Source organism: Podarcis bocagei, assembly GCF_964188305.1.
Source record: "Podarcis bocagei genome assembly, chromosome: 2".
Lineage (NCBI taxonomy): Eukaryota > Metazoa > Chordata > Lepidosauria > Squamata > Lacertidae > Podarcis > Podarcis bocagei.
Window position 1 is genome coordinate 96,029,355 of NC_138126.1, and position 24,470 is coordinate 96,053,824.

Consider the following 24,470-nt stretch of genomic DNA (forward strand, 5'->3'; position numbering starts at 1 on the left):
CTTTTACTTGTAGAATATTTGCCTGCGGAAGGGGATATTTAAGCATCAGAGAATAATCTGGCTCCACAAGGGGCAGAACCTTTGCTCAGCACCCTGCTGCAGTCAGTGATACTAAACCAGTGGGGGCGGGAAAGACATGCTTTTGTTTACTAACGTTCTTCCAGACAGGCATAGCGTAGCAGTAGAAGCCCCTGTTCTCACTTCTATATTAATTGCTCCACAGCACATACACTGCACATTCATAAATGTAGGCCAGTACAGATGTAATGCCAAAGAATAGCTTAGCATTGAGGTGGACAACCTTTTATAAGTAAGAGTTGCATTTATTGGAAGAAAAAGTGGCTGAAGACCACGTGAGGGCAATGGGCAGGGCCAAAGCCCAAAGTGTGCAGACACACCTCTGTTTTCCTCCCCCTCACCCCAACAAAAAATCCATTCTCTTTTCACACATGGAAATTCCCAGCCATCTATTCAAACACGTACAGAAGCACGCACCATACTCATACATTCACTTTCTCTTCCACTGTTCTCTCTCACACAGATTAAATTTGCAGTCCCCTTTTCCCACACTACCTTCTTTTCTTGTGGCTCCTGCTGTTCAGTTTCAAAACACACACACACACACACACACACACACACACACACACACACAGCCCTCTTACTGTTGCCTCTTTCCCCTCACCAAGGACTCACTTTGTCCTTCTTGTCCAGGCATAGGCAAACTTGGCCCTCCAGATGTTTTGGGACTACAACTCCCATAATCCCTGACCACTGGTCCTGTTAGCTAGGGATGATGGGAGTTGTAGTTCCAAAACATCTGGAGGGCTGAGTCTGCCTATGCCTGTTCTTATCACTTACTTTCATTCCTTTCTCATTGATTTTCAGTGCCTCCCAACATAACCTGCTCCTTCCCTTCCTAATCGTTCTACTTGTCTAGCTGTGTTGAGGAGAATGAGATTGAGACAGGCAGGCACGCATGTGAGCTGAGGGTCTCAGAACATATATCCCACTGGTTGAGCCTCTTATTTAAAGAAACTTGTAACTGCTACACTCTGTACTTAGGCCTTTGAGCTCATGTGTGGGGCTGATTGCCAACTTCATGGATTGCTGCAGTTCAGGGATATATATATATATATATATATATATGTGCTTTCGTAGATTTTCACGGGTACAGGAATGCAGGTTTTGGTGTCTTCGGGTGTCTTCCCGTGTAAGAGTTGGGGTGTCTAGGCGACGTTTCGACGAGGTCTCACTCGTCATCTTCAGGCTGGTGCTTTCGGCTTCTTGTTACTAGAACAGAGCAGGATCTCAGTGTTTGAGTTCCTATAAATACTGTTGAGGGGGTGTGGTGTATAGCCTCCAACGTTCTGGGCAGAGAGGAAGTTCCCAGGTTAGTGTGTCTTTTCTTCTTTTGTTCATTAATTACTTGAGGGATATCTTGAGTGATTTCTTGAGTGATATTCTGAGTACCACTTAGGAGGGTCATTAGGTGTGGATTAGTTGCTAAAGCTTTCGTGTCTTGACCTCTTGAGCTTGTGAAGAGTTTTTCTGAGAAGATGGCTGTACTGCACTTAGTTGTGCTCTGGCTTGGCTTCGTGTATAGGGGCGAGCTGTGGTTTTGTGCCCTGTGCCAGCCAGATCTGTGTAGGGATTGCAGGGGGGTGCAGTATCCGGAGGTGCCACTATGGTTTGGCTACTGGATGGTGTCTGTAATTTATCTGTGGAGAGGGTCTGGGTTTGGGTCTGGTGTGGTTGATTGGAGATGGCGTTCTGTGTGCCTCTGGTTCTGGTGTCGGTTTTTGTGGGGAGGGCTAATTTCCAGATGTCTGGCAGGCGGGACGTGTCGTCACGCTTGTTCATGTTGTGAGGGTGTTTCTCTATCTCGATGGCTTCCATGATTATTCTCTTGTGGTGATGTTCCATGTTAAAGAGCAATTTGGAATCTGCAAAATTAATTTCGTGTCCTGTTTCTTTCATGTGTTGGTAAAGAGAGGAAGTTTTTTCTTCTTTTTTGACGGCATTCTTGTGTTCTGCGATACGTGCATTTATTCGTCTGTTTGTTTGTCCAATGTACGTGGCTGGGCAGACTTTGCAGGGTATTTCATAGACCCCTTGGTTTTCTAACTGGATTTTATCTTTTGGGTTTCTGAGGATATTGGCTATTTTTTGGTTGGTGCAAAAGGCTGTTTTGATATTGTGTTTATGGAGGATTTTGCTAATTTTATCTGTAGTGCCCTTGATATAAGGAAGGAGGGTCATGCCATTGTTTTCTTCTGTGTCTTGGTTTTTGGGGGGTGTTTCTTTTTGGATTAGCTTCGTAACCCTGTTTTGCTGGTATCCGTTGGCGATTAACACATTTGAGAGATTCTGTAACTCAGTTGTCAAGTGGTCTTTGTCAGCCAGGCGTTTGGTTCTGGAGATGAGAGTCTTGGCTACGGAGTTTATTTGTGCAGGGTGGTGGTGTGATTGTGCATGTAAGTAGCGGTTGGTGTGTGTTTTTTTCCGGTAGATAGTGTGTCCTAGGGAGCCATCAGGTTTTTTGTAGATTAGGACGTCAAGGAAGGGAAGTTGGTTGTTGGCTTCTATTTCCATAGTGAATTGTATTTTGGGGTGTAGGCTGTTGAGATGTGTGAGGAAGCTATCTAGTTTTTCCTTCCCGTGTGGCCAAATTACAAAGGTGTCGTCAACATATCTGAGCCAAAGTTTGGGTTTGTGTTCTGACTTGTCTAAAGCATTGGTTTCAAAGTGTTCCATGTACAGATTTGCGATGACCGGTGAGAGGGGTGATCCCATAGGTGCTCCTTCTATCTGTTTGTATCTTTGTCCATTGTGGATGAAGTACGTGTTGGTTAGGCAGTGGTTGGTCAGGTCCAGGATGTATTCGGGGGGATTGTATTTGTTTTGAATGGCTGTCAAGGCTTCATTAATGGGCACTTGTGTGAAGAGAGATACAACATCGAAGCTCACAAGTAGGTCATCGGGATGTAGGTTTTGCTTCTTTATTGTTTCTATGAACTGGAAGGAGTTTGTAACGTGTGAAGCGATAGATTCTGCATAGGGCTGACGTTGCTTAGCGAGAAATTTAGCGAGATTTTGTAGAGGTGAGCCTATGGAGCTGACTATTGGTCTGAGTGGTGTTCCTTCTTTGTGTATCTTGGGGAGACCGTAGAGTTTGGGGCATCTGGATGATTTTTCTCTGGGGATGATTCTTAGCTGGATTTCTTCACTGATAGGAGAGGCTTTTATTTTGGATTTGGTGGTTTTTTCCAGATAGGTGGTGGGATCTGTTTTTATAGGTTGGTAGGTAGGGTCTTGGAGTAGATTTGATAGTTTTGCTTGGTAGTCCGATGTGTTCATCACAACAGTGGCATTACCTTTGTCTGCTGGGAGAATGATTATGTTGTTGTCTTTCCTCAGGTTGGTGAGTGCTTTCTGTTCTTCTTTGTGTAAATTGCTTCTGGGTGGTTTGCTGGAGCAGAGGATGTTGGTGACTTCGAGTCTGATTTTATTGGCTTCATCTGGGTTGATTTTGGTTAGGCTAGCTTCGACTCCGCATATGATGTTTTCCGTGGGGATGCGTCTCGGGGCGACTGCAAAGTTGAAACCTTTGGAGAGTACTTTGGTTTCAGTTGAGGTGAGGATCCTGTCTGATATGTTATGTACTGTTTGTTTCATGGGTTGTTGTGGAGGGTGGCTGGGCTTCTGGCGTTTCTCTAGTTTGTGGAGTTTGTTGGTGTGTGTGTCTGTCTTATGTGAGGACTCTGTTTCAGCTCTCCAATTTGTAATTTGGCCACACGGGAAGGAAAAACTAGATAGCTTCCTCACACATCTCAACAGCCTACACCCCAAAATACAATTCACTATGGAAATAGAAGCCAACAACCAACTTCCCTTCCTTGACGTCCTAATCTACAAAAAACCTGATGGCTCCCTAGGACACACTATCTACCGGAAAAAAACACACACCAACCGCTACTTACATGCACAATCACACCACCACCCTGCACAAATAAACTCCGTAGCCAAGACTCTCATCTCCAGAACCAAACGCCTGGCTGACAAAGACCACTTGACAACTGAGTTACAGAATCTCTCAAATGTGTTAATCGCCAACGGATACCAGCAAAACAGGGTTACGAAGCTAATCCAAAAAGAAACACCCCCCAAAAACCAAGACACAGAAGAAAACAATGGCATGGCCCTCCTTCCTTATATCAAGGGCACTACAGATAAAATTAGCAAAATCCTCCATAAACACAATATCAAAACAGCCTTTTGCACCAACCAAAAAATAGCCAATATCCTCAGAAACCCAAAAGATAAAATCCAGTTAGAAAACCAAGGGGTCTATGAAATACCCTGCAAAGTCTGCCCAGCCACGTACATTGGACAAACAAACAGACGAATAAATGCACGTATCGCAGAACACAAGAATGCCGTCAAAAAAGAAGAAAAAACTTCCTCTCTTTACCAACACATGAAAGAAACAGGACACGAAATTAATTTTGCAGATTCCAAATTGCTCTTTAACATGGAACATCACCACAAGAGAATAATCATGGAAGCCATCGAGATAGAGAAACACCCTCACAACATGAACAAGCGTGACGACACGTCCCGCCTGCCAGACATCTGGAAATTAGCCCTCCCCACAAAAACCGACACCAGAACCAGAGGCACACAGAACGCCATCTCCAATCAACCACACCAGACCCAAACCCAGACCCTCTCCACAGATAAATTACAGACACCATCCAGTAGCCAAACCATAGTGGCACCTCCGGATACTGCACCCCCCTGCAATCCCTACACAGATCTGGCTGGCACAGGGCACAAAACCACAGCTCGCCCCTATACACGAAGCCAAGCCAGAGCACAACTAAGTGCAGTACAGCCATCTTCTCAGAAAAACTCTTCACAAGCTCAAGAGGTCAAGACACGAAAGCTTTAGCAACTAATCCACACCTAATGACCCTCCTAAGTGGTACTCAGAATATCACTCAAGAAATCACTCAAGATATCCCTCAAGTAATTAATGAACAAAAGAAGAAAAGGCACAATAACCTGGGAACTTCCTCTCTGCCCAGAACGTTGGAGGCTATACACCACACCCCCTCAACAGTATTTATAGGAACTCAAACACTGAGATCCTGCTCTGTTCTAGTAACAAGAAGCCGAAAGCACCAGCCTGAAGATGACGAGTGAGACCTCGTCGAAACGTCGCCTAGACACCCCAACTCTTACACGGGAAGATACCCGAAGACACCAAAACCTGCATATATATATATATATATATATATATATATATATATATATATATATACATATACCTCTAAGCAGTGAACATAATATGATAACTATCAATAAAACACAGATAAAATTAAAACAAATATACCCAAATAAATTATACATCTAGGTAGGCTTGTGGAAATAAAGAAGTTTTCAGAAGGCATCTGTATTATTATACTGTGAGGTTGTCAGTAGGATGGGGGAAACCATGAGGAAGGGGAGGAACCAATAGCCCCAGGAACCATGTACAATGTTTGTTTATTTACATAATTAATATACCACTTAACATTTTAAGGGGGGGGGGGAATACATGCACAAGTTATGCACTCTACCTTTTCTCCTCTTGCATACAAGAAGAGGTGATTGAAAACTTTCTCTTTTGATGTTAAATTAACCATTATGTTATGTTCAGACTCTAAGAACTCTGGTTAGTTCAGACAAACCCAGGGTCTAATTGTAGTTTATGATACCAGCTTGCTCACTAACTAGCATTTGCACAGTGTTTTCTCGAGTATGACATAACAAGGGATTGTGATTAGCAGATGTTTCTGAACTGGCACTTGATGAATGTTGGAATTTGTAACACTATATCACAGTTATCTTATGTCCACACTGGCCCACTGTGTTTATCCTGCATTAAACCCCAAAGACACTAGCTATACACAGAAAAAAGCATTTTTGGGGGAAGAGCAGAATAACCCTAGAATTAGGTCAGTGGAAGATGGCCACCTAGACAGACATAGACAGATGAGATTACTTCCCAAACCTCCTCCACGTAAAGCTTCTGCTGTAAGGTTTTCTTCTTGATATTTTGGATTGTTTCACATATAATGTGTCCAATCTTCCAAACCATGGTTAGGATGATTGGGAATAAGCTTTGTGCAAGCCCCTTCCTCTTTAGTATGGCATTTCCTCCTTCCCATCTTTTAGGCAAATTGTTGTTGCCATTTCATCCAAATCGGCAAACTATGGTTTGTGGCTGACCTTCAAACCAGAACCGGGAACCAACTTTAAGTTGTGATTTCCAGTAATAGTTTGGAGAATATGCACAAACCAGCTTGACAACACTGAGGTGATGGCTTGCCTGGTTCAAAACTTAATTGACTCTGAGCATGCAAGGGAGGGAGGAGATAATCTTATTTCTTGAGGGATTAGAAGTGTTACGTATGAACGCACCAATTTATGGGATGTTCTTGCTTCCAATACTTTGAAGAATTTTTTAAGTGGAAATTGGTTGGGTTGGGTGGGTTACAATTTGTTTTTTGTTTATGCTATGACAAAGCTGAAGAATTAGACACAAAATTCAGCCCACTTATTCACGTCCTACTCATGCCAGTGAAACTTATATGCATATAAACTGGAATATGCTTGGGGCTGCAGTTGACAATACAGAATTCTTTGAAAATTCCAATTAGCTCTAAAACATGGCATTCAGACTAGGACACTGTCAACATAGCAGCCCCCTTGTCGTCTTCCTCATCCCTCAGATTGGTAACTGATTTAAAAATAAATTGTTATACACCTGCATTCAATAGCAGATGTTTGTTTACATACTGATTACTATGCTAATGTTTAAAAATAGTTTAATGTCTGTCATGTACCTAACTGTAGATGACACAGAAGATTAATGGAACAAGTTTTCTCAACAGCTGATTTGCAATTTAGAACACTACCTAAAATTGGAATTGTTGATTATGTATATTACCAAAGTATCAGTGAAGAAAGCTTTCTGAAACTCCTGTAATTTTTAACTTTTTTCATAAGTCTGTTTCCACTTTGGCTTATGGCAGTGTTCCAAAAATGCAATCAGGCTTTTCAGGGTTTTCAGAAGAATTGAATGTCCTTTTGTCTTCCAACCCCTCCCCTTTTGTTTTATTTTGTAATTGAGAGAAAAGAGAGGAAATGAAGTGGGCATGGAAGTAATGATCAGACAGAAGTCTGTCTTGTGCGGGTGTTCTTGCCATTCCTCTTGAGGCAAGGGATCGGTTGCCCTGTAACTTTCCTATTTTTAAAATGTTACAACAAGCATCCCTTTTTGTGCCTGCCATTTTTCATACTACAGAATACTGTTCAGTTATAGATTTACAAAATGCAAAGCGAAAAGTAAAGACAAACAGTATCTAAATTCTGTTTCTCTTTTTCTTCTCCCTTCCACCCCATACTTTTCATTATATATTCCTCATGCCTTTTTAAACAATATTTTGAACTTTTATTCATCCATGTTCCACTTATATTTCCATGGGAAACTGTTCTGTGCACTGTCTGTACCTGGACACTGCACACAGCTCACCCTTTCTTTTTTCAATCAGGATGGCGGCCTAGTGGAAGAGCCCACTACTTCACCATTTTTGCCTTCACCAAGCCTGAAGCTCCCCCTTTCAAACAGTGCACTCCCTAATCAGACCCTGGGTGGGATTGCCTCAGGGCTGGGCATGCAAAACTTGAATTCTTCTAGACAGGTAAGGTATCTTTCGAGTGACAGTTATTTGAATGTCGGCACGCTTGCGCTTGCTAGTCAGCAAGATATTTGTTTGGCTTTGCTTTTCATTTTAAGGCTCCTTTTTCTCAAACGTAAAGAAGTGAATGAAAAGTCAAAAATCAACTTGTCATCGAAGCGTATTTCAAATGACAGTTGTTACTGCACGCCAAGATTCCCAAAGGTCCTTAGCTATAGAACTTGCCCTTGCATCCCTGCAGTTCCTCCCGTCTTTGTTGTTGGTTCCTTTTCTCCTCTGGTGCATCCCGCAGCGTCCCTGCACACTGGCGCTCCTTCCCATCCTCACACAGACCATACTTCTTGCCGCTCATAGCTCTTGCCGCTCTTGCTTACTTCCTCTTCGCCTTCTCAGCTCATACACGTTGAAAGGTTTCCCTATACTGGGGGCTTTATATCACTCTTCTCCCCCACCCTCAAGCTTTCTTGGTTGCAGTATGTGCTTGTTAGGTGGAACAGGACCAGTATTCATTTTTAACTGTCCAATCCACACATTTGGTGCTGCTTCCAAGTCTAGATGATAGAGCACTTGACTAGAGAAACCAAATATTTGCCCTTTTGCCATTGCTTACACTATAATGTCAACGCTGTGCTCTAAAAACTATGGACCAAATTATTTATACAGTGGTACCTCTGGTTACAAACTTAATTCATTCCGGAGGTCCATTCTTAAGCTGAAACCGTTCTTATCCTGAGGCGTGCTTTTGGTAATGGGGCCTCCTGCTGTGTGCGCACCTCCGTCACACAATTTCCCTTCACATCCTGGAGCAGAGTTTGCAACCAGGAGCAGCTACTACTGGGTTAGCAGAGTTGGTAACCCGAAGCATCCGTAATCAGAAGCGTTCGTAACCAGAGGTACCACTGTATTTGAGCTGGCTAGGTATTGTTAAATGCCAGCATCCTGTTCCTACAGTGGCCAAGCCCACAAGCAAAACAGAAGTTCCTTAGTTCCCCTGTAACTGGTATTCAGAGGCATATTGGAGATTGGAGATAATGTACAGTATAGCTATTGATAGTCTTATGCTCCATGAATTTGTCCATTCACCCTCTAAGCTATCCAGGGTGGCATCAATCACTGTGTAAAGAAGTTTGTCTGTCTTGAATCTCCTACCATTCAGCTTCAATGGATTATCCCGGGTTCTAATAACTGTGAGACTATCCAGTTTCTCGACACCATACGTAATTTGTTTCACATGCCCCAGTTGCCTTTTGCATGAGCTAAAAAGCCCCAAACATTGGAACTATGTGTCATAGTTGATAATCAGGAAACTACATGGTACAAGTGGTTTTTGTTTCTGTTTTTAAAGCGAAGGTGATAAAAGGATAAGCTGGAATGTCGACCCAAACTTATTAGAATAATAGTAATTCATTTTTACTTTGGCCACATTTGGACATCACACTTAACTATAGTTTAGCATAATATGAAGAAGCTGCCTCCTTTCTGCTCAGGCATGACCATCAGGAAGAGCAAACAACAGTCAAGCAGGATGCCCAAATGCATTCCAGTACCCAAATCTATATTTTTATGTCATACATTCCACACGTGAACGTATTTTTATTTTATTTTTTACTGAAACTAGAGGGGAAAGCTTTACACTATATGTCCAGGAAAAAAGTCATTTCCTAGATAAAGTTAATTCACATACATGTAGATTATGATTGACTCATTTTGAAAGTGAAATTTAAGCCTGCTTTAGACATGCAACTACCTTTAAGGGTGGCTATTTGTATCTGCATCCAGTTGCTTGCATTGCATTTCTATAGCAGATCCCCATGCTGTTGCAGCACTTTCAGTGGCATCATTGCTAGCCTTCTTCTAGGGGCATTTGCCATGGTTTGACAGAATTAGGTGCAGTTTTGTACGCACCATCATCTTTCCAAAGGAAGCAGCTTCCACATGGTTGGCTGCGTGAGTAATTTAGGTCAACTGATGTATTTGTACCAAACTCCTACCGATGGTACATGCCTACTGATGTTTCAGTTTGCTATACTTTAAACCAGTGGTGGCCAAACTTGGTCCTCTAGGTGTTTTGGGACTACAACTCCCATCACCCCTTGCTAACAGGACAAGTGGTCAGGGATGATGGGAATTGTAGTCCCAAAACAGCTGGAGGGCCAGGTTTGGCCATCACTGCTTTAAACGCTTCACCTGCTGCTAATCTGCATGAGAGCTCCTTTGTTTGCTAATGTCTTGAGCTAGTCTACAGTGACTGTCACAAGCTATAAAATTGTGAAACTTAAATCTTCTAACCTTGTCATCCCACAGATACCGAGTGGCAATCTGGGTATGTTTGGCAATAGCGGAGCAGCACAAGCCAGGACCATGCAACAGCCGCAGCAACCGCCAGTGCAACCTCTTAACTCATCCCAGCCTAGTCTTCGTGCTCAAGTGCCTCAGTTTCTCTCCCCTCAGGTTAGATTGAGCTCTGTAGCATTAGTGATAGCCAGGGATGCAAACCCAGGTGTCCTTAACCACTGGCCGTTGGAAAACAAGGGCCTAGCGGTTAGCACTTGGGTTGTCGGTAAGGTCAGGAGGCAGGTTTCTCCTCCTCACCGGCTCCTCAGTTTTGCAAAAATGGTTGTATCCCTGGCGATGGCCATTTCTGTGCCATAACTAATGCATATTGAGTGGAACACTTAAATGGAAGAAAAAATAATAATATATTCTTAAAGTTATCTGCACCTAGAGATGGCTGATAGTGCCAGTTGGAATAATGCAACATAAAATATTGACACCACCACACTTACACAATATACTCCTATGAAAGGCACCATGTATAGAGAAATGCCACAGAGTTTTTAAGTTGCCATGCCAGTTTATTTGAATTACAAAAAAATGCATGTTGTGGGAAAGTTATAAGTGACTCAGGTTGTACCCTACTAAATCATTGCATGTGTGGAATGACTTTTGTGAACAGGGTGGAACTTCCTCTCCCTTTCCTGCCCCTGCGCACACCCCAAATCTGCCTTGGGAGTTCCCTCAACCCTCTGGAGCAGTTCTGGGGGGGGGAGAAGAGGGAGAGGAATTTGTGTGGCACTTGCAGAAGTTGTTAGACACATACAATGAGTTGGTTGGATACAACTCTCAAGTATTTATATTTTATGTGTCAGGTTTAGAAAGGATGAGCAATTCTGGAATGAAGGTTTATTTTGCTGTGATATGTTGTGTTTGCTTTCAACTTCTACACATAGCTTTCTATTAAAGAAAAATCACAGCAAGTAACCTAAAAACCACTTTCTTTGGAATTGTCTTGTTTCAACTCTGCAAGGAGTTCAGACCTGTAACTAAGGTCATTACTAACCACTGTAGTAATGAATATTCACCTCTTACATTCTTTTTCTCCAGGTTCAAGCACAGCTTTTGCAGTTTGCAGCAAAAAACATTGGTCTCAATCCTGCACTATTAACCTCGCCAATTAATCCTCAGCATATGACGATGTTGAACCAGCTCTATCAGCTGCAGCTGGTGAGTTAAAAGCCACAGTGAGAAAGCTATAAATCCAGAAAGAAAATCTTGCATTTAAAGCCACATGAATGGGCATGTTCACTTCAGAAATGATGATTAGACTTGGTTCTGAAAATGAATTTATATACCTACCTGAATCTTAAAAGTTGCTTGATACTTCCAGTATGATAAAGACTAAATACTTTGCTCATTACCATTGGATTGTTCTAAACTTAACTTTTGAAACACATGTATAGGACTGTAACCTCAAAAACAACCTCTGGTACCACTACTATTACTCAAAATTCTACAATATTTCTGATAGATTCCTGTGTTGTTGTTTTTGTATTGTATGCTAATCTAATAAAATTGATGTTCTGCAATACTTCACCAGTAGATTCAATGAAGCATTATTTCCATTCATTTGTGCAATCAGTCATGCCCTTAATATGCATGTATTTTATTGCAAACCTTTCAAAGTTATTGCAAACCAAATTTTTCTAGGACCCAGTCTTCCAGATATTAAGATACCAGTGTAGAATTCCATGTACCCAATGGCAACAACTAATCTTAGGTTTTGAGAAAACTGCCCCATGTTATAAATATAGAACTTCTTTTTATTTCAGTTTTGTGAGCATACAGAAGTATGTACAGACATAACAACAGTGGTATAAATACCTTAAATAAGCTTAAGCCCTAGCCAGAGACCAGGTGTGAATGTATGGTTTGAACCATAGTACAGTGGTACCTCTGGTTGCAAACGGGATCCGTTCTAGAGGCCCGTTTGCAACATGAAAAGTGCGCAGCCCACAGCGACGCGTCTGCGCATGCGCGGGTTGCAATTCACTGCTTCTGCGCATGACGTCATTTTGCACTTCTGCGCATGCACAAGCGGCGAAACCCGGAAATAACCCTTTGCCACGGTTGCCGCGGGACGTAACCTGAAAGAACGTAACATGAAGCAGACATAACATGAGGTATGACTGTATAGAGGGTTTCAGGTAGGCAACAGATGAATTCCACTGGTATCATCTCAATGTATGTGTGCTCCAGGGCTTAGTTTGAGAAGCTAAAGGTTCTCTAATCTTTTTGGGCAAGTAGACACACTTGGAATTTTGAGAAAATGCTAGGGATGTCAGTCACAAAATGGCTGCCAGGAGGACAGGCCCTAACACAAAATGGCTGCTGTGGAGATGTAGCATAATACCAAATAACTGCGGGAGTGGGGGCATGACATACCTTGCTACCAAGGAAAAAGAGAGGAAAAGGAGACAGAATGGTGTGGCATTCCCCTCTCCCAGTAGCCACCCCATCAAAGGGGGGAAAGTATATACATCAGCCACCGCTACACTTGCTCACAGAGAGCAACTTGGCACCCAGTGAGATGTGGGCATGTTTAAGGGGGCATGCTCAGTGTAGGAGAGGTGGAGTCGTGCAGACAGAATTGAACAAGAAAGGCAAAAAGTCTGAGGGGTTTTTAAAGGGGATATTTATTAAGACCTTCAACAAGCATCTTGTGGGCAACCTCTGCACCACAGTGTTCCTGTTAACTTGAGTTCTAAACCAGGATTAAGAGAGCAGAATTAGCATGAATCCCGATTAAATGTTTTGTCTACCCTGGGCCTTTGTGATTAGTTCTCTCACATGCTACCATCACTCTATTTGCATCTCCGTGTTTACATTTTCTTGAACAATCATTCAGTTGATGATGCCTTTTCCTCATCACGTTTTAAATAGCTTTAATTGGCCATGTATTGTTTGCACTCTTGATCTGAGCTGACTTCTGTCTCTGGGTCTGTTACTTCCTGCAAGGAGAGCTTTGGGAACATGCATTTGTTTCAGATGTTATTTAATGCAGTTGCAGTGAGGCCATTGGGCTTCTTCACACTGTGACCTTAGACTTTTTTTTTCTCAACTTGCAGGCGTACCAACGTTTACAAATCCAGCAGCAGATGTTACAGGCTCAGCGTAATGTTTCCGGACCCATCAGACAACAGGAGCAGCAAGTAGGTGCAACTGGTTGACCCAGTTCCAAATGTAAAGCCTCTAAAGAGTCTAGCATGTTACAAGAAAAAGCTTATTTGTGAAGGAAATCTACTGTGCTGCACGCTTTAATGGAGACATAAATCACACACGGGGCTGACAGACTTCAGTTTCTCTTACCATGTCTGGGATGCATCTAATTCTTAATCTATTGAATTCACTGTCTGCTGAGTGGTTCTAGATAAAGTGCCACAAGCCTTTGTTCCATCTAGCATTTGCTTACTTTGTTTTATTTTTTCCTTGCTGCCAGGTTGCACGTACAATCAATAACATGCAGCAGCAGATCCAGCAGCACCAGCGCCAGCTGGCCCAGGCCCTGCTTATGAAGCAGCAGCCACCCCCTCCACATCTATCTTTGCACCCCCCTGCAGGCAAATCAGCCATGGATAACTTTTCACCCCATCCCCAGGCTCCTGGCCTATCTGACCTGCAGACCAAAGAGCAACAGTCTTCACCGAACACCTTTGCTCCTTACCCCCTTGGTATGTGCAGTTATTTAAGGACCTGTTCAGAAGGATGTAAATTACCTAATTATGTATACATACAGTGATTTAACTTGCTTCAGTCTGGAATCCTTTCTCCTGCATACCTCTGCTTCTTAACTAATTTGGCAACTGTGTCCAAATTACTTATTATCTTTATTAATATGCTACCCAAAAACAAAGTTCTCTGGCAGCTAATAATAATAACAATAATAATAATAATACCATTAAAACTGAACCATAACAACATCAAAAAATGGCACAGTGTTAAAAACTTCAGAAGCAGAGAATAAAATCAGTATAACAAAACTCAGGCAGCACTTATACTCTTTTTATCTTGTATAATATTAGAATCCAGGATCCCTGAATGAGTCTGAATGGTAGAAGGTTTAGGACTGACATAATAAAATAACTTAAGTCTTAAATTAACTTACAGAAAATGTAGTGGTAGGTACCAGTTTAGGTGGTTGTAAGATGCTTGGTGGTTGTAATATACTGTCCCTCCCAATTTACTTCTTGGGCCCTTGCTGCTTTAACCCATGTTTGCATTACTTGTAGACGTAAAAAGATTAGCTTGTGATTTCAGCTTAAAGTAAAGTGTGATTAAATGCCAAGAATCGGGGATTAAGGGTTTCTTAATAGCCTGCCTACTTCCTCTTAGCTGGACTGAACCCAAACATGAATGTAAACAGCATGGACATTCCTGGTGGTTTGTCAGTGAAGGACACTTCTCAGTCCCAATCTCGCCTTCCTCAGTGGACACATCCCAACTCAATGGATAATCTCTCCAGTGCTGCTTCTCCACTTGACCAGAATCCTAGCAAGCACGGTATGTGTCATCGTTCTAAATACATCAAGTCCAATTGCAAGATTCCACGTTTTTCTGATACATTGGTACCTCGGGTTAAGTACTTAATTCGTTCTGGAGGTCTGTTCTTAACCTGAAGCACCACTTTAGCTAATGGAGCCTCCTGCTTCCGCCGCACTGCCGGAGCACGTTTTCTGTTCTCATCCTGGAGCAAAGTTCTTAACCCGAGGTACTATTTCTGGGTTAGCGGAGTCTGTAACCTTAAGCATATGTAACCTGAGGTACCACTGTATTCTCTCCCCCCACCCCAGGTTAGCAATGGGCATTGCAAAGTACTTAACAGAATATAAATTTCTCAATGGAACATTTGTATGTACAAATATCTTATTCTTGTAATTCCCACCACACCCCCACACACATATTACTGCTCATACTGATTTCATTGCTCATATTATTGGTCATAATAAATGTTAATGGCCTAAAAACCAAGAAGGGAAAATCAGTTTGAAAAGTCCAGAACATCAGGCATCTCGACTTTTGAGTGGCTTAGGCTAGTCTTATATCCATTTACTGGGAAGTATGCCCCACTGAACTCAATCAGATTTAATCTCCAAACAGGTAAGCATAGAATGCAGAGTTAGAAAATTAAATTACACATGTGTTATATTTTTCTCATGAATCCTTAAATATTAAACTTTATGAGATGTTAAGAGAAGTTGGCAGGGGCGGAGGTTCACTTAGGTGAGCAGTTTCCAAAAAAACACACCCCAAAGAGAGTGCAAAATACCTACCAACTGTGTTTGGAATTCATCACATTAATGTAAATTGAATGCAGACTACAACTGTAGGCAGAGCAGAAGTGAAAATTCAGTATTGCCCTTAGTGTCATTATACATTTTAATCCAATACTGAGAGAAACCTGTTTTAGCTCCCTGCTCTTGTTTCAAAGTCCCATTTTCTAAACTCACAGCTAATACTGTGCTCTTTAAAAACATTTACATTTTGTGAGTATATTGGTAAGATTTTTAAGGATCTTAATGATCCATATAGCAAAGTGCTTTTGCTGACACTCAGCAAAATACCATGTTGTGTATCTTACATTTTTCATTAGAGTCCTTTTGTTTTAACTTTACTTGACAGTTTTATCAGTAGCAAATCAGTCCCATGCAGGTTTGTTCGAAACAGGTCCCACTGTGTGTTCAGTGAGATTTACACCCAGTAGCAGCTTTAATCTCACGAATCTTTGATAGATAACTTTTGAACTGTGTTAGCTACCTTTCAGCCCCAGTTTAACCTGCTATCTTTCACTTAACTGGCCACTGTTACAGATGTGTTGTGTGAGTGATACTTTGCTTTGCTAATTATAGTGACTACCAATAAGAGAAGGAGCCAAATGTTAACCATGCTCTTAATAATCTTGTGCTGTCATCCCACCTTCTTTATTCTAGGTGCTATCCCTGGAGGTCTGAGTATTGGTCCTCCAGGAAAGTCCTCCATTGATGACTCTTATGGCCGGTATGATCTGATTCAAAACAACGAGTCACCAGCTAGTCCTCCTGTAGCCGTTCCTCACAGCTGGTCACGTGCCAAATCTGATAGTGATAAAATCTCCAATGGCTCCAGTATCAACTGGCCACCAGGTAACAAAAAAAATATGTATTCTAGCTTTTAGAGCTTGAAGGTATCTGAAATGTGATACAAACCCCTTTACTGAGGCAATGCTTTCAGTATCCAAATGTTAACATACTAGTTCAGCTCATTCCAGCTGTAGTCTTCCGTAAGATGAAAGTATGAGGAACATTTTGCCACGCTTTTGTTGGGCGAGGCATGCAGGCACATAAAATGTTTTATCCTGGTGTGAACTGGGATAAAACTTCCTACCTGCCTGATACTAGCACTGAATTTGGACAACAAAATCCATCCATCTAAACCTCCCTTACAAAATGTTTTTCTTAAACTTTTTATCAAAATGCCCACTCCATCACCAGAGAGTTGTGTACCTGGTTTCATCTTCTGTGCAACGGTACCTTTTCCCACGCATGTGGATCTTGGTAAGAAATGTGATGTCATCTTATTTTCGCCCAAACAGAATTTCATCCTGGGGTACCATGGAAAGGATTGCAGAACATTGACCCTGAGAATGATCCTGACGTTACACCAGGAAGTGTTCCAACAGGGCCAACTATTAACACCACCATACAAGATGTTAATCGCTATCTACTCAAGAGTGGAGGTAGAGTAATATCCATGTATTATGTTGCCTTTATTGTTTCCCTTCCTTTCTCTTCAACTTCTGTGTTTTTATAGTATACCCAAGTCTGAAAGCCATCTGTACTCATGACCAGAATTGACATAATTTGCAATTGTATTTGTTCCCTAAGCATTTAGTTTTTAAGCTATAAACAGCCTTGGGTGGCTACAAGTTTAACCAGCAGAATAGCAGGGAACAGCCCTATGTAAACCTTCTCTGCTGACTGCTTTCCCACCCAAAAAATCACTCCCTTCCAGCTGTTCTTTCAACTTGTGGGAAAGGCTGAGCCAGACAGGGGAATGACTAAGTCGCCCCTTCCTCTCTGCTTTCAATTCACAACCTCCTAGTGCTGAATTTTATCTTATTTTTAAGACAAATAGAGAAAGATGCACATCACTAAATGTCATGTCTAGTTTTGGTCCTTATACTCATGCAACTCAAAACTGTGCCTGAATATCTACTGTATTTCATAATAGCTGTTTCTGCTTGAACATCTGCCTTCAGATTTGATTTATTTTGACTTTGACCTGTAAGGGTATCATTTGAAGACTTCATCATCATCTTTGAAATTTTAAGCCTATACAAGTTTTAGTTTAGTGGACAAGTCTTCCACGTTCATCAGAAGTTGCTATGTCACTCTTGAGCTTCAGTAAAGATTTCCTTTTTCCTGTACATTATAGCTGTGAAGTCATAATCCAGTTACAAGCAGCTGTCCTGTTAACAAGAAAGTGAATATCATAAATCTCATATGGGGTGTCATTTGTGATGAGAAAATGGGCTGACCCATCACTAAACCCAGAAGCAGGCGATATATATATAAATAAAAATAGAGGCCCTATATAGTGAATGTTCTTTGTCACATCTTTATCTGAGCTTCCTCAAACACCAGGCTATTGACTGTACTAACTGGCTTCTAAAGTAGCAGAAACAAGCGCTGCATCTGAAGATGCCTAGCTTATATTGAAGTGACTTGCACTGCCTGGTGGAAGTCATGTAGCAACTATACTAACTGGAGTATAGTTGTGTTGGTAATTTACATTTAACAGGCCTCCCAGTTATAGATTGAGCTGCTTCACTCCCTGTCTTCAAGGATGACTATGAATCAGTTTTGTCCTTAGAAGTTCTGTACGTTTGGGTGTATTTTTCAGCTATGTTCTTGGATTTGTCGGCTGGAAAAAATAATTGTTTGTCTCCGTTACGCCATCTATGTAGATTTTACATAGAAGTTAGACACATAAGAATAAGAGATTACAGTCAGCAGTAGACATTTGCATGTATGTACAAAGCTCTCTGCCTTTTGTTACCTACATGTACTGTAATACCGTTCTTCTCAACCCAGGCTGTAAATCCTAAGGCCAGTGAACTTAGTGTATCTCCCTTTCCTGCCTGGTGGCATCCCTTTGGAATTTAAGGGAATTCAAAATAGCCATTATTTGTGGTCCTTTGCCTCATATTTGTGGGAGCCTTGAAAATCCATCAAAGATTGGGGGGGGGGGGCGTTTGAAAGGATGCATGCACCACTACATTTGCCTTGGCCCTTTTCTCCCTAGATTCCAAGATGGAACTGGTGCCAGATTTTTCCAGCTTATTCACCCACCCAGCTGCACTGAATGACCCTTTTGCATTCTATGAGTGCAGCTAGACATGATCTATGATTAGCTCTCTAGCTCCTTTTTAACAGTTTAATGGCAACTGTGGAGTGTGCAGTGGAAATAACTGAGCTACTGAGGTGCTGGTGTGGGGTTTCTATCATTTCCTGGCAGAAAGGAAAGGGGGTTTCCTTTTCCTTCCACCATTTTCACAATTATAACTCATTTCCAAGATTCTGTTTCTATCATCATGAAGACATACAGGTACTATATGGCAGCAAATCCACTTCAGTGGATGAGTGAGGGGCAATTTTCATTAGGTGTTAGCTCCTTGCTTTCCCCCAGTACCAGCATCCTAATTGGATTCATGACAGATAAACACCCTGGACCCGCTCTTAAACTGTTAAAAACAACAACACAACAACAACCCAGAAACATCTAATTTGATTCTGAGATTATTTCACTGCTGAGCATTACTTTGGTTGAGGGATCAAACACCACAAGGCAGAGGGGGAAATGAGGGGGGAGAGATGGTAATGAGAGTGTAGACTTGTGGAGTGGGGGAGAGGAATCATAAGTTGTAGGGGGAAAATGGAAATTTGGATACTAAGAGATCTGTACAGGGGGAAGAAGAGTGCTATAGGAAGCATAGAAAAAAATAGGGGAGTAATGGCAGAAACACCTATGGATAGAGAAGCAAAAAAATACAGGATTTGAAGAAAGAATAAAGTATGTTGTTTCCCAGTATAGAAAGAAAAGTGGTTAACAGAGAATGGGTTAAAGAAAATGCAGCATTAAAATTTTCAAGAAAGATGAGTTTCAGTTATTAACCATATGATGTAATACTCTTGCATTAGTAAAAATATAAAAGTAGCCTTCAGTTTGACTGAACTCCAAACTATGATTAGAAGTTGTACAGCCCTGTTTTAATGCATACCTTAATGCAGAAGCTATTCATCCCATAGGCAAAGCTGTTTTCATACTGTAAAGTAGAAATTGATGTTGTAAAATATTATGGAAACCAGAAAAACTTACGGAAAATATCTATTTTGTATAATTCTGTGAACATTTATACATGTGGACTCCTCAATAATGAAGTGGCCAGGTTCATGGTTCAGAAATCACATTTCAGTCCTTCACCACCCCACCCCAAAAGAGTTATGATTCCCTTTTCTGTTTTAGAGCTTCCTCTAACCACAGTTTGCCATCAAAATTAGGCAAATTAGTACTAACCTCCAAGCATCATTTGACCCACAGTTTAAAGTGGATTTACAAACTGAATTGTCTCCGACCAATCTTTTGAAAGGAAAAGTGTGGGTAATAGAAGGACAGTAGATTGTTCTGGATGGGGAAACCAAGGTGATGAAAAGAGCAGGATATATTTGTACTGCACAGACTGTGAACAGTGAAGCCTTTTGTAGATGACAAGATTTTTCTAACATTTGAAGCATTCCTAAGACTCTCAGGGCTCAGCATCAGAATGCACATATAGAATAACATGGAAACTTGTTTTGTTTATGTGTTGCTTCTTGGTTATTCTATTGCACAATGAAAAATTATCTGCATTTTTGGAATGCAAATTTAATTTTAGTATGGTTGACATAATTCCTGTGAGTTTGCAACTAGCTGAGGCACCCTGATGCCTATTTATCAGCACATCTTTGTATACATACTTACTACCATAATTTTATCTATCTTATACATGCTGCCTGGATGTTCAGGTTCTCTGTTAGTAATACAAAAATACCCTGTACATTCAGTATTGAATGTTGTTCTTTCAGCAGCTGGCATGAGCACAGCTGTGAATGCATTGCCAGAGATGTCTTCTTACAGTCATTAATGACTGTGCCTTCTGCTAGAGGTTGCGGACAAATCTTCATCCACAGCTGTTTCTGTATTACAGCTATTTGCCCTCAATGTATATTGAATGTTCTGTCATGCCTTTTTGTCATGATCATTGACAGTTCCACTTTACCTGCATCAAATCTAGGTCACCGTTCTTAGATTCACACCTTTTCCAGTTCATTTTCTCTCATTGTATATGAGGATAGAGGGCATCATACCTGCAATCTTCACACCAAAATAGATTGTCTGTGTTTGGACATAATGTTAAACCACAGTAAAATGTTATTAAAATGTGCCTCAATTCCCCTTGGGCTCGGGCTCACCCTCTTCCCCCTGTGATGCCAGCACAAGGAGATCATTTGAAAACTAGACTGTGGTTAGACTTAACTATGGTTAGTGAAAATAGGCCAGCTTCATAAATTATGGTTCAAAGTTGGCTTATTGTCACTAACCATAGTTAAGATGCACTGGTTTGGACATGGTAATTCCTCCTCACAGCCATGTTGGAAGAGAAGTGGATAGAATGCAAACCCACAGAATGATTGGGCTTGTTCTCATATTGCTAAATTATGCTTTAGTTACTCTGAACCTACCCAGTGTCTTCAGTGCAAGATCTCTCTTCTCAGGCTTTTACTCTTTCACTGGTGTATTTTTACCACGGTATCTGCATTGCTGCAACTTTGACTTACTTCAGCTGTAATGCCAAACCATGCTTTTTCATTAAATGAATGAGCCTCAGGCTGACTTATTATTTCCTTTCCTCAGATGTTTCAGTTCTTTCCCACACTTCCTGGTTCTTCGCAAACACAGAACTAGAAACCATCATTTGATCTTGGTTTCTAGTTCTGGTTTGGAGGCAAACCATGCTGAAATGGCAAACTATGCTTTGGTGAGAACTAGGAAGTATGGGAAGAAATAAAAATACATGAGGGAATGAATGAATGCACAAGCGTGTGAGGTTCATTCATGTGAGCTGAGCCATAGGGTTGTGTTCAGCTAAGTTTACTCATGGCAGACCCACTGAAATCAATGAACATGACTATGTTAGGTCTAAGTTAAATGGGTCTACTCTGAGTAAAATCTAGGTGTATACCACTTATAATATTCTTACATTTATTGCCTTAATGTCTGTAAGCATTCTGCTTCCAATACTTTTAAAGTAATTTTAGTAATATTTTCCTTTCATAATTTTCCATAGATCCAACTCCCCCCCCCCCTTATGTGCTAAGGCAGGATCACCACCATATATGGCAAACATATAATCTGGCTGATTTGCTGATTTCCTGGAAGCATGGGAGCCATTCAAGTATATATATATATGCTCATGGGAACTAAAGCACTGGTTTTATGCAACACTCACTGACTGCTCAACTGACTTCCTTATAGTCTGGGATGATGCAGTCCACATGAGTGTGGGATACGCAAAACATTATGTAGCATCATGCAGTTTCTTTGTGGGTTTTATACTGTTGGTTTTTCACTGGAGCATTGATCCTGGAGCAGAAGTTATCACACAACTTTGCGTTACAATTGGTTTTAGTATGTATAGTTATCTTGTTATGAAATACTTGTACAAGATAACGGCCAGCTTTTTTCGAGACTCAGAAAATAACATCAACTTTCCATTTTCTGAATTTATATACATTGGACATTATCTTCTTGTAGGAGTAGCAAATGTAGGTAAAAAGCTCAACTAGGCTCGGAAGAGATCTGCTTCCCCTCTACCCGCCCCCAAGCCTCACAGACATGCATGCAGGTGGTGTGATAGGATGTTAGACAGAAAGGAGCATCTCTGTACATCTCATGCATGCCAGTCCAGTCTGTCCTCTGCCCAATACAAGATACTTATGCTATGACTACAAGTAACTTGCAAGGCCTGGAGAGAAGGGGCTGAATATGTGAGGTATGCACAGATGTCCCATCACAGTGCCTGCATATTTTTCAGTGTTTGAGCAGGCAGAGAAATAAAAACCAGGGAGCCCTATTAATGTGGGTGCTGCAGCCACACAGCATATGGATCGGCCCTGTGTTATTACTGAAAATGCTGGGTGCAAGAGCAAGACATATTGCAGCAAACCAGTCACTGAAGAGTGATTTTCTCATTTAAAAAACCATTCACATATACATCTAGTCTTCACAACAATATAGCAAGGTACCTCAAACAGAGGATATATTCACACAACACAATCTAACATAGATGAGTTCACCGTGGGACCCTTAAGTCTTTAAGATGAATGGCTGATGTTTGCTCCACCACATCTGAAAACTTGGATAGTCCCTTAATTTATTAGAATAGAGTTGTTGTCCACTTGTATAGTAATGCTAATGTTAGATTGGATTCGATTATTTGGGCTTTCCCCCTTGAGATTCTTCCTTCATATATAAGTTACCCATACCAACAAGATGCCATGTGTGTAAGTCATGTTTAGCCCTTCTGACTATATAAATAACTTCTAAAGTAATTTGTGTGCCTCTGTCTAAGAAGCATTACAAGAGAATTTATAATTCCAGGTGGCTTCTAGCAACTTGACCACCCTATTGGTTTTCAATAGCCTGAATGTGGCAGTTGCACAGTGGCTGCAGAGCACTAGACGTGACACTCGGCTCCCAGGGCAGATCTGTGGAGGCATTTGGTCCTGCAGCTCTGGCCTTGGCCTGTGATGTGACTTATTTTGCTGAGGCTTGTGGGAACATTCCATGCCACAAAGCTGGAGGGGGTGGGATTGGCTGGCGACAGTTGCAGGGATTGTCGAAGGCAAGTGGGGCCGAGATGAGCACATCTGTCTGACCTGCCTTGCACAGAACGATGCTTTTAACTTTCTGACACATGGGTCACCACAACTGATATAGCTGCATTTTCATAAACATTTTTCATCTATGATTCATGTATCCTGGATACGGTGGTAATGAATGTCACCTTCTTGGAAATAACAGTTTAAGGAGAGTTAGAATGTATCCTTCTGCATGGGCACAACTACCCTTGTCACCGTGCCACCCTTTTTTGGTACTTAGTTCTGCTGCATCGGATCATGCTTCCTATAACATTTCATTCCTAGACCTCAAAGGCAAGGCTGGGTTAGCATCTTACCTTGCATGGTTTCTGTTTGCACATGACGGTGTTAGAATTGCATATGCTACAGTAGACACCATTCTGCCCATCTTTCTTAGTTGCTTCTTTGCTGGTTCTGCAGGGTCATCCCCAACATCATCTCAGAATGCCACGCTGCCTTCATCGAGTGCCTGGCCACTTAGTGCCTCCGGCTACAGTAGCTCTTTCAGCAGCATTGCATCCGCACCTAGCATTGCAGGTACGACCAATGGTCTTTCTACTTAGAGTCCCTCTTTATCCACAAAGAGAGGAGGTTCTTGAAAGGCTTCTGCTCAATGTGGTAATGATGGTCCTATAGGTGTGCCGCATGTCTTTTGCATACTGTGCTCCTTCAGTCCAGTAACTGTCCTGAGAGTTTGGCAGTGATGAATATGTAATGGGGATGTTTGGCACTGAAAATACTTCAAAATGAGAAACATAAATTAGAGTGCCAATGCCTTGGTGCATATTGGACTAAATTCTGTTCATGAAAACAGGAAAGCTTTTGACCATCATTCAAACTAGCTTATACTGTTTCATCAACAGAAGTTGTGGAATAAAGAGCATACAGTAGCTTGTCTGATGTTGTGTTTCTCATTTCCTGGAAATAAGTTGATCAATACAACCAAAGTCTTTCACTTCTCCTTGTTCTCCCTTCCCTTCCCAACTTTGCCTACCCATCTCAGCAAATGTCTTGATGAAGCAGAAAGTGGGCAGTGTGGTCATTGTCAACATATATGTGGCTGAAATTCCATTGCATTATTTCTAACACATACTCAGCAATTTTCAAGATGCTTTCAGCAATCTTGCTTTGTTCAGCCACCCTGGGATCAATAGGTGCAAGTGGACTCAATTGGGAAAACAGGGGGCAGCAACAAATTGTGTCCCTATTGCCCATCTCTAAATTCCCAAGTGGCCTTCTTGAGCATGCCCTTTTCATACGATGCATCTTATTACAAAATGAACACCTGTGCTTCTATTGTAATGGTAAGATTTGTTTCCAAACAATAAATAGCTTGCCTTATTCAGGGCCAGCCTAAACTTTTGCCAAATTGAAGCAAAAAGCCCTACTGTCTTGGTCCTGTGACTTCCTCTTTGACCTGGGGAAGGGGGTGAACAAAACAGGCCATAAAAGG

General features: G+C 41.5%; 1 protein-coding gene and 1 long non-coding RNA gene across 11 annotated transcripts in view; one reads left to right on the forward strand and one right to left on the reverse strand.

The window, feature by feature from the left end:
- The window catches only part of TNRC6C (trinucleotide repeat containing adaptor 6C), a 432,408-nt gene that overhangs the window by 395,391 nt on the left and 12,547 nt on the right, over nucleotides 1-24,470 (forward strand). For 5 of the 10 annotated variants that reach the window (XM_081185338.1, XM_081185340.1, XM_081185347.1 and 2 more), the window contains 9 exons: nucleotides 7,575-7,748; nucleotides 10,050-10,196; nucleotides 11,130-11,249; nucleotides 13,151-13,234; nucleotides 13,522-13,753; nucleotides 14,415-14,582; nucleotides 16,010-16,201; nucleotides 16,651-16,794; nucleotides 23,438-23,554. In XM_081185338.1, coding sequence (XP_081041464.1) covers nucleotides 7,575-7,748; nucleotides 10,050-10,196; nucleotides 11,130-11,249; nucleotides 13,151-13,234; nucleotides 13,522-13,753; nucleotides 14,415-14,582; nucleotides 16,010-16,201; nucleotides 16,651-16,794; nucleotides 23,438-23,554 — 1,378 coding nt within the window. The remainder of the gene's footprint in view (nucleotides 1-7,574; nucleotides 7,749-10,049; nucleotides 10,197-11,129; nucleotides 11,250-13,150; nucleotides 13,235-13,521; nucleotides 13,754-14,414; nucleotides 14,583-16,009; nucleotides 16,202-16,650; nucleotides 16,795-23,437; nucleotides 23,555-24,470) is intronic. The other 5 variants (XM_081185339.1, XM_081185341.1, XM_081185344.1 and 2 more) reach the window with 4 other exon arrangements.
- Nucleotides 16,804-23,462, reverse strand: LOC308582418. Its single transcript, XR_014005677.1, has 3 exons — nucleotides 23,335-23,462; nucleotides 19,339-19,383; nucleotides 16,804-17,526 (listed from the first exon to the last, which is right to left on the reverse strand). It is a non-coding gene; the product is annotated as an uncharacterized lncRNA (long non-coding RNA).